The sequence below is a fragment of the Microtus ochrogaster genome, chromosome 1, assembly GCF_000317375.1.
Source record: "Microtus ochrogaster isolate Prairie Vole_2 chromosome 1, MicOch1.0, whole genome shotgun sequence".
Lineage (NCBI taxonomy): Eukaryota > Metazoa > Chordata > Mammalia > Rodentia > Cricetidae > Microtus > Microtus ochrogaster.
Genome location: NC_022009.1, coordinates 37,549,487 through 37,560,109, shown reverse-complemented (window position 1 = coordinate 37,560,109; position 10,623 = coordinate 37,549,487). Strand labels below are relative to the sequence as shown.

The window sequence follows — 10,623 nt, the reverse complement described above, 5'->3', positions numbered from 1 at the left end:
TCTTACCCCCAACTCCAAGGAAACAACCAGTCCCTACTTACTCAGAGCTGTGGGAAGGAGAGGGGCCCTCTTTGGAGTGACTTTTCGAGGGGCCCAAAAGAAGCAGGCGCGAGGCGCGGAGAGCTTGTAGGGCAGCAATCTGGTCAGGTCTTTTGGAGAGTAGGGTCCTTGGCACTTTTACACTTTATAGAGCAGATTCCAGTGCTCGAAAACAAAAAGGAGGGAAGGAGAGAAGAGAGGAGAGAAGCCTGGAGAAGAGAGGGGAAGAGAGGACTTCGGGGCCCATGTGAAGTCTACCATTCTTACTTCCTTTGAAGACCAGAGACACTAATTCAAATCAAAGCAAGAAAAAGCCAAGGAGAACGAGGTGAGGGCCACCAAGGAGAGCCTTCCCCAATGAGGTTCTGATCTCATTTCCTTCTTTTCCTCTTTCCAATCTGCTCTTGCTCCACATCCTTGCTTGGGGGCATCCTGCACGTCTCTGGTAGTGAGTTCAAGTTCCTGCTTCTACAGGGCCTGACGACACTCCCCCTCACGCGCGCTGCTCCGCCTAGGGGAGGCTGGGCGCCCCCCAGGACCTCGCTCTGCTGGGCTCCCCTCCCAGCGCTGAGCACTTGGCCCTGGCAGACGCCCCAAGATTGTTGTGAGGAGTCTAGCCAGTTGGTGAGCGCTGTAATCTGAACCAGCTGTGTCCAGACCGAGGCCCCATTTGCATTGTTTAACATACTTAGAAAATGAAGTGTTCATTTTTAACATTCCTCCTCCAATTGGTTTAATGCTGAATTACTGAAGGGGGTTAAGCGAAACCAGGTGCTGGCGGCGAGGGCTCTGCAGTGGCTCCCAGCACCCAGCACTGCCCCAGCCCTCGGCGCAGTCCGCTCAGCCCCTCCGGAATCAAGCCGCCCGGGTCCTCCCGCAGAGCCTGCCTTCCTCAGTCGCCTCTCCTCCCGCGCATCTTGGATATGCCAGGATTAAAAAGGTAGGTCAGGAGGCTCCAGAGATTGTCTTTCTCCAAGCTCGGGAACCCTAACTCCAGACCTGACGGGTGGAAAATGGCTATGGCTGAGATTTCGCCCGTGTCAGGACACTGGGAAAGAGTTTAGCTAGTGATGCAACGACACTGCTAATTACAAAAAGCTGCGCCGCTCGCTCAAGGTTCCATCTCCAAGGCTTCGTTTGGGAGTGGGGATTTTTCTAACAGTGTCAGGAGCCAGCATCGCGAGAGGGCTGCAGACAACCTTTCTGTGTCATTCCTCTTTCTTTTTGGAAAGGGTAGCAACTTTTTGAGCACTTTACAAAATATCACACTACATATTTTTTAAATTTGGGAAACCGCTGGCTAAGGCACCAGGCACCAGCCTTCGCTTTGCTGTAAAGGCTGCGAGAGAAGCCGAAGCCGAGGGAGTCTCAGAACACTCCTGGCTGCGTTTGCTCTATGTGTGAGATTCACAGAGGGCATGGGACCCAGAACTTTGGAGCCAAGGAACAGTGGACACTGCAGACAGAGACGCACGTAAGCAAATGCTTTGCTGTTCTTTGCGGAAATTGCAATTCCAGTCAAGTAATCCTTGAGCCTTGAGGAACTTTAAGGATGACATCTGTTCTGCCTTTCTCCAGCATCTCTTGAAAACATAGCTGCCCTGCACAGATCTGCACACTTTTTCTGCCTGTATTTGCATGCGGGACGGGTGCTTGCATGCTAATACAAACTGAGCCATATTATGGTAAGCCATAGCAGTATTGTCACCCTGCTTCCCAGACCAGCAATGCATTATCAATGACAGACAGTTCTGAGAGTTGGAGGGTCTGTCTTCATTCACTTTCCTTTTTCGGGGGGGCGGTGTGCTGTGGGGGCAGGGGAGGGGGATGGCGGACCCAGATTCCAAAGGAAAGCTTGAAACGCAAATTCCCTTCTCCGATATTAATTATACTTCATTTTTGGAGGTTTTCTTTAGGGTTTTCATGACAAAGTACAGCTATTATTGATGTGAGTGCAGCAGAATTGGGTACTATTTCCTTCTGGAAAGCCTCTCCATTAGCCTGCAGCTTATTTTGCCCCCAGGACCCAGCCACAGCTCTTCCAGGAGGCTGGGCTTGAGGCTGGCTGGCCCTGGGTTGGCTCTAGTCTAAAGGAATGGGGAGTGGGGAAGGGGGAGAAGCCGGTAGGATTAGCGTGCCTTTTCCAGTTGCTCTTGAACTCCACTGCACACAGTCAGGCTGTCCTGACTCCAACATAAACGAGACAGGATTTTATAACCCCCTGAAAGGAAACTTCATGTGAAGAAACAGGAAAACATTGAAATTCATAATATACAGACTGGAAAATAAATTTGTTATTGTTCTCTCATTCCTTCCAGATATAAAGTCTGGCTCTTGCAAATATCAAAAAGTCCCGGGATTTGGCTGTGCACTTTATAAGGTCAGAGCTGTCTCCAGTGTTGGAGAACCTGGCTCGCATAGGTGGTTAGACGAAACGGAAATGTGTCTGCTTAGCACTGGATGCAGGAGGACATGAAGGAAGTGAGTTTTCAGCTTCCAGTACATCAGACTCAGTTTTATCGGGATGCCGCTTTAATTCTGGATCCCCTACGTACCCACTGCTGTTTCTCCTGAGCCATGTGACAGGGATGTCAATGAGTTTGTAATCTCTGAGCACTCATTCTGAGAAGGAGGGGACTATAGAGCCATGATATAGGGTGGCTACAAGCCTCAGCCTCCTGCTGAGAGAGTCATTCAAGAGCACCTCCTCCAGGACGCCTCCTCTGACTATCCTGTCCCTCCCTCAGCCTGACTCTCAGCACACATTGAGTTTTCTAGCATTTTCCTCAAAGTCAACCCTCATTCCTGCCCATTAGCTTGGCTCAAGCAGTGGCTGTCCGATATATGCTAGCAGACTGAACAACACTAGATCCCCGCATCTGCATACCTTTTGCCTTGTGCTACAAGATGGCTCCATGACTCTTTATTCTGCAAAACATCTCTTGCACCCTGCCCTGTGTTGTGGTGCACATCTGTAACCCTAGCATCTAGGAGGTGGAGGCAGAAGAATCAGGACTTCAGAGCCAGTTTGAGGCCAGCCTGGGCTACATTTGAAACCCTGTCTTAAAAAGAAAACAAAGCTGTAATGGTTTGTGACTTGTAACCCCAACACTCAGGAAGCTGAGGTGCAGCTGCTACAGATTTAGGACAGCTTGGGCCATACTGTGAGTTGTAGGCCATTCTGGGCTACAGAGTAAAACCTTGTTTCAAAAGCAAAACAGCAGCCTAAGCAACAAAACAAACTAACAGAAGAAAGAAGGAAAAAAATGAAAGAAACTCTGTACCTATTAAACACTCTCCTGACCCTGGGAGCCACCATGTTGCTTTCTATTCTCAGTCTGAAAACTCTGGGTATGTGAAGCAAGCTGAATTCTGCGTGGTTTTGTGTGAGACCCACTCACTTCACAGCTTGATGTCCTCACGGTCAGCCCTGCTGTTACACATTTTCTTCTTTTATTTTAGTTACATGTTATTTATTTGTTTATATTGATGGGGGGGCATATGGTGCCTGTGTGGAGGTCAAAGGATAACTTTCAAGATGTGGTTCTCTCCTTCTGTTACATGGGTCCTGCTCATCAGGTTTGAAGGCAAGTTCCCTTGCCAGCTGAGCCATCTCATCTGTCTTCTTGTACTCTTTAATTTCTTTCTTTCTTTTTTTTTTTTTAAAAGATAGGATCTCACTATATTGCCCAAGATAGCCTTGAACTCCTGGGCTTCAGTGACCTTCCCACTTTGGCCTTCGGGAACAGCTAGGACTACAGGCACATAGCAGCGTGCCCAGCTTTCCATATTGTATCATGTTCCAGTTAGTTTAGGTCTGAATAATATTTGTGCTTGTGTGTGTGTGTTTGCATTTTGTTTACTGCATGGACGATGGCATTGTGTCCACCTTTTGGTTATTGTTCAAAGTGCTGCTGTGAACACCATAGTACCTGTGTCTGTCTGGTCCCGTGCTCAGTTCTCTGGAGACTATGCTCTGGGCCTGCTGGGTCACCAGTTTTATATTCCCATCAGGAATGCACAAGAGCTATGCTCTATCCACATCCTCCTATATTGGCTGTTTTCTGTTCTGTGATTCTTTTCAGATTAAAAACATTACTTTATGTATATGAGTGTTTGATTTCTCTGGGTGCAAGTAAAAGGCCCTGCTTCAGTATGTAAAGAGTGACAGAGGAGGGTATCGGATGCCAGCCTCTGGCCTCCATAAGAACATCACACACACACACACACACACACACACACACACACACACACACGTGCACTTATACAATGCACCCAGACAAGCCAACACTCACACACACTGATATGAGCACAATGCACAAACAGGCATCTTACTGAGTGTGAGTGACACAGACTTTGAAGTTTTAAAGCATACTGGTGACCACAGTTTCACCAGACAAAAGCTTAGCCGCAGCAAAGAACCAAACTACCCACAGGCAGAGCTGTTTACTGGCTTGTGGGTGGCCATGTTGGCTGAGCCATGGTGTCATGGCATTTCCTGCTGTTTCCCACTGTCTTTCTTCTTCTGGGGACTGCATGGGTTGCTCAGTCTTTTACCCTTAGGATGGAGGTTCTCATAAGTTACATGCTTGGGTGGACCCTGGGTTGCTGGGCCACTCAAACCTGGTCCTCACATATGTGAACTCATGAGGGCTCTGAGTTCTGGTTGAGTGACTTCCTGTGAACACAAAGCACCTCACGTTCTAGTTTTCATGATTAAAGATACGGTGGCTCTTGATTCTGCAGTCATGTCTAAATAATGCTTAACTCCTGCAGATTCCATGCAGAATGATGAAAGACCTAGACAACTGGGTCTTTGGCCCTTTGCTCCTAAGTAGCAAACTCTTGTATTCAGCATGTGACCTAACTCACAATTCCAACACACAAAGTAAGCGTAAGGGGCTGTTCTTGTGGTGTGATTAGGGACTGGGTTCTTCCTTGGGCTCTGTTGAGTGTGCCCTCTCTTGCAAGCACAAGATAAAGCCATGGTCTAAATGCCCGGGCAGAAGGAGACCCAGGCTTTCCAGACTTAAACATCCCTTGGAACTCACTCACTGTTTCTTGCCTCCCACAGGATACTCACAGTTGCCATCTTGGCGCTATGGCTTCCACACCATGGGAATGCACAGGTAAGGTTTCAAGTTGTCCTGAAGCATGTCACAAAACTAGGGGAAGGGAGGCCAGCGATGTGTTTTAGAATCCCAGGACACAGGAACAGGAGACACTCCATGGTTCACAGATCATAGCCCAGGCACTAGGAGGCTGAGGTTGGCCCCAAGGTGATGTAGGCTCCAAGTGGCAAAGGTGGTCTTGGATCTCAGCATCCTGGCTCCAATTCAAGTCTGTTTAAACCAAATCTTGCTGCCTCATTTGTGTTCCTCAAGGAGATTCATTTTAACTTAAATATTTGATAGTTCAATGTGGTGGGGTTTTTTTGTTTCTTTTGTTTTGTTTTGTTTTGGTTTTTTTTGGTCAGGATGCTGCAAAGGGCCCCCAGGGGTGGGTCTGCGTGTGTCTCCATTAACACAATATCTAGTGGAAAGGGTGGGGAGGACAGGGAGAAGTGGAGGTTATCCAAACATCCCAATGTACAGTGTGTGGGGTTGAATGATTCAGCTGCCTGGAGTGGGGGCTATCCCTTCTCCTGGGAGGAGTGTGAAAGGGACAGTAAGGTTGGGTTCAAGGTGAGGGTCTGAGAGAAGCTGTAGTGTCTCATTTGTGAAGCTACACAGAGGGCTGGACCAGGTGTGTCAGTCCTAAGCAATGGGAGGGTTCCTTAGATTAGCAGTTCCCAACCTGTGGGTGGCAAACCCATTGGGAGAGGGTTTCACAACAGTCACCCAAGACCATAGAAAAACACCGATATTTACATAAAGATTTATAACAGTAGCAAAATTACAGTTATGAAGTAGCATCAAAGATAATCTTCTGGTTGAGGGCGTCACCACAACGTGAGGAACTGTATTAAAGGGTCGCAGTGTTAGGAAGGTCGGGAACCACTGGACTAGATGACCCAGCGTGACCTTCTGTGTGCTGTCCTGGAGATGAAATAAAGTCAGTCCCATCTAAGGCTCAGGGGCTGCAGGTGGGGCAGGGCGGAGAAACTCTCCAGAATGCTCAAGGGTTGATGGCTAGCACTGAAAAAATATGTTGGGGTGAGGCGAGGGGAAGAATTATGAAGTACATACAAAAGCCATTAGACATGCTCAGGCCATTGAAGATAGTAAGGGCTTGAGAAGAATATCTTAGAATTTTAGATCTCAGAGGAACCTTGGCAATTTCTAATCTAGCCCCAAGGGTTATAGACAAGAACATCTAGGCCTGAAGAAGACAGTGGTCACAAGATCATGTAAATTAGACTAGACATATATAATCACATACTTCTTCTTTGTAACCACTTAAAAGTAAATAACAGTGCCCTATTTTTTAAGAGAGAGAAACTGAGGCAGAGGGAAGGGGTGAAGAGAGTAAGGGCCCAGTGAGAATAAGAAACCAACTAAACCGGTGGCTTGAGCCCATTCTACCCCAGGACCGAGTCGGAAAGCAGGGCTGGAGTCTGGTCTCATGGGTTCTGTGGTACAGACTCCAGGCTCTTCTGGGTCCTTTGCCCTGGCTCTAAGGCTCGGAACCCTCAGCCGTAGCCCAGGCCAAGCTTAGCATCCTCACAATCACCCCGCAGCCCAGGGAAACCTGACCTTGAGGCTAGTGGCATGATCAGAGATAGGAGTACCTGTATCAGACGCCAGACACCTGCTAGGGGCCCTCAAACTCTTCCCTGTTCAGCTTTTGAAAAGTTAAGGCTGGAAAGGCGGCTCAGCCCACAACCCAAAGCACAAATGCTCACAGCACTTGGGAAGCAGACATAGAAAGACCATGAGTTCAAGGCCAGCTTGGGCTACACAATAAAATTTTTGTCTTGAAAATAGAAGTAAACTAAATAAAAATTGTATATACAGTTCTAGCTCAGGTTACAGGTAAAATCACAACTCTCTGGGACTGCCAATGTGTGTCCTTTGAGCCACTGCCTTGCTGAAATTGAAATAAAAGAATGTCCCAATCATCTTTGCTTAGAAAATTGGTCACGTCTGCTATGTAGCTTTTGGTTTATGAATACAGCTGAAACTTAGTGAGAATTTCATAGGGAACAAAGAGTTATTTTGGGATTCTATGGAGAGGTAGGTGGACAGCACTGGGGGTGTCTCCGTCCCTGGAATTAGGGCTGTTGCATTGTGGCTTCATATGTGGCCATGACTGCTCCTCATCACTCGGGCATGACAAAATCTACAAGGATGAAAGCAGGGTCCATGAGGCACTGGTGTAGGGGTTTGAGAAACATCTCTAAGTATGCAGTGACTGTAAGAACCCACTTCCAAATAGAGACTGCTTCCTGTGTGGGTGTTATGTATGCCTCTCCCTTCGACTCCTCTTCCCAAATGCTCTGCAATGCTTTTATAGGGACAAAGAACGCACGTCAAGTGACCTGGCCTGTTTCTTCTCTCTCCCTCTCTACAGCAACAGTGCACAAATGGCTTTGACCTGGACCGCCAGACAGGACAGTGCTTAGGTATGTGATACTGACATCCTTGGTTCAGTGGGGGTTGTTTGGTGAGCACCCAATTGCCATGACATTTCTGCCACAGCTGTTGTCCAGTGTTGTCAAATCTTTGTATGCCTTCTCCATGGAAGAACACAGTGATGGAAGGAATGAGCCAATGGCATCCTTGTTGTTCGTGTGTTTGTGCTAGGCATTGCCCAGGGTCAAAGCATTGGCCTCTGTTTTCAACAAGCATTTCTGTTGAATCTTTTCCCCAGTGCCACCTCCACATGGTTTCATAAGCGTATTAGCTTAAATGGTGCACATTTCAGATCCTAGAATCCTCTAGAGGCACAACATCCATCTGCCATGCTAATATCAAAGTATTGGTGGTTCTGTGTTCCTCTGGGACTCAAGGAGAGGGAGCACCTTTTTGCTCGCGGGAGTGGTTGGTGGGATCCGCCCTCCTGAAATTTTAGTTTCATGTCCTTCATCCTTACTGGTCGTCTGGGGAGGCTGTTCCCAGACTCTAGAAATGGCATTTGTTCCATGGTTGTAGCCTGTCCCCCAACCCTCAGCGGTCAAGTGTCTTTCACATTTATGGGTCCCTTCTTTGACTGTAGCATCTCCGACCAAGTCTCTTGCTTTTGCTTTTAACCACTCCCACAATCACACTGGGCATTCCGTCTGTAATCTGGGATGAATGCTCCCATCTCAAAGCCAGCTGATCAGTAGTAACCTGAATGGAATCAGCCCTGCGGCTTAATGGATTCCCAGGTCCCAGGAATGAGGAAGTACTTTGTGTTTTTTTTTTTGGTTTTTCGAGACAGGGTTTCTCTGTGGCTTTGGAGCCTGTCCTGGAACTAGCTCTGTAGACCAGGCTGGTCTCGAACTCACAGAGATCCACCTGCCTCTGCCTCCCGAGTGCTGGGATTAAAGGCGTGCGCCACCATCGCCCGGCTTGAGGAAGTACTTTGAAGAAGGGCATTCTCTCCCACGACATCTAGTGGACAGAAGCTTAGACTCAGTGACTGTAATGACGTGCTGGTGGACAACACCATTGCTGAGTGGTGGTAACAGCAATGGACCCTGAAAAGCAGGGGTAAGGGGGGTGGGTGCCTTATGCCTAGACTCAGCAAGGAGTGGTGAAGATCCAGTTTGAACTGGGTACTGAAGGATGAATAGAACCCAAGAAATCTCAATCCACAGGGGAAGGAACAGCATAGACAATGACCAGGCATGAAAAGGAAGCTCAGGTATGGCATGCTGTGGACGGAACACAGAGAATGTAGAGAGGGTAAGGTGTAGCCCTCTATACTGGGGCTTTTTAATTAGATTTGATTTAGGTCAAATCCTTTGTCTTTCCTGAGTCACATCAACTGAGAATAAGAGGGGTGTCAGATGGCTTGGCAGAATGAATTGGGACACCCAGACTCAGGCTTGTATTTACCGTATAAAGTACTCCCTTCAAGGATTCACAAAGAGGGCGGGGCCTTCTGGTCCAGCCCATCACTCTAACTAGAGAACAGACCACTGCTTTCTGAATCACAGTATTCTCCGTTCTCAAGCTGGGAGCTGGCATGGGTTTCTCAGATGACATGGTGGGCGAGCTGCCTGGTTCCAGGCCCACCCAGAGCAGGCTCCAGAGCTAGTGACAGGGTCCAGCACCCAAAGCCAGGTCTGCTGCCCACTGGAGCCAGACTTGGGGCCTCTTTTGATTCGGCCCTAGCAAGCCTGGTTTTTCTAGACAGACCACCACTCTCCTTCCAGCGTGAGCTGTTCTTCAGCAGGGCTAGTTGTGGTCCTGTTTGCTGGCACCGTGTGAACCAACTTGAAAGCAATGTTCTGCTTTCTCAGCAAGTACTAGGTCTGAGCCAAGTCTTGTCTTTCTGGGCGCAAAAGTCTCTTTCTCTCTTGCCCAGCTATTACTTTGAATAGAAATGGGAATGATTCTTAGGCCTGCTCTCCTCTTTTCAGACTATAGGAAACACACAGGATAGTACCTGGAATAATTTTATATGCACAAGCACTCGTCTCTATTTTTACTGTTGCTTTCTTTGATTAATTCAAGGGTGTTTTTATTTACTCTATTCCTATATGTTAAAGAGCACATTTTTTTCTGGGTTACAAATGTATTCTTTCAATAAAAAATGAAGTCAACCATAGTCCAGGTTTCTGTGGATGGCGCTTAAAGAGAATGTTTGGCAGCACAGGTCACTTTCAGTCAGTTTAGCTGATGTGGGGAGCATCAGATTGTAATGAGTCGGGTGAAGCTCTGGAGGGTCATCCCCCTCTGTCTGCTCTGCTTCAGTATGCACAAGCTCCGGATCATGCGGGAGGCCACTGACACTTGTCTTTTCTGTGGCCTTTGCAGACATTGATGAATGCCGGACCATCCCTGAGGCTTGCCGTGGGGACATGATGTGTGTCAACCAGAATGGCGGGTATTTGTGCATCCCTCGGACCAACCCTGTGTATCGAGGGCCCTACTCGAATCCCTACTCTACATCCTACTCAGGCCCATACCCAGCAGCTGCTCCACCAGTACCAGCTTCCAACTACCCCACGATTTCGAGGCCTCTTGTCTGTCGCTTTGGGTACCAGATGGATGAGGGCAACCAGTGTGTAGGTGAGTAGTGCCATTCCTGTCCTTCCACACGGTACACTTTCTCAAGCGCACTGTCAGAATCTAATGTGGCTTCCCAAAAGGAACTAGCTGCCACGAAATGTGCCCATCAGACAGTGGTCTGCTCTCTATAGATGGCATAATGTTCTTTTCCAGATATATTTCTGGGTCCTCGTCTGACTCTGGAATTGAGTTTTACCCTTTACTTAACAGTTCTCTAGAAAACCAATTTGATCTTTCTGTCAGCTGACCAATCAATGTATCTATCCACCACCATCCGTCCATACATTTGTCCATCACCCATCTATCCATCATCCATCCATCCAAGCTTCTATCCATCATCTATCAGGCCATACATCCATCTCCTATCTATCTATCTATCTATCTATCTATCTATCTATCTATCTATCTATCTATCTATCTA

The 10,623-nt window shown here is 47.8% G+C and overlaps 1 protein-coding gene across 2 annotated transcripts in view; it reads left to right on the top strand.

The window, feature by feature from the left end:
- The first annotated feature begins 651 nt into the window (after positions 1-651).
- Positions 652-10,623, top strand: part of Fbln5 (fibulin 5) — a 72,293-nt gene continuing 62,321 nt past the window's right edge. Inside the window, exons 1-4 of one of the 2 annotated variants that reach the window (XM_005343462.2) lie at positions 652-979; positions 5,114-5,168; positions 7,552-7,603; positions 9,948-10,202. In XM_005343462.2, coding sequence (XP_005343519.1) covers positions 963-979; positions 5,114-5,168; positions 7,552-7,603; positions 9,948-10,202 — 379 coding nt within the window. In that variant the 5' untranslated portion in view covers positions 652-962. Of the gene's footprint in view, positions 980-1,246; positions 1,514-5,113; positions 5,169-7,551; positions 7,604-9,947; positions 10,203-10,623 lie in introns of those variants that run through there. The other variant, XM_005343461.3, reaches the window with a different exon arrangement.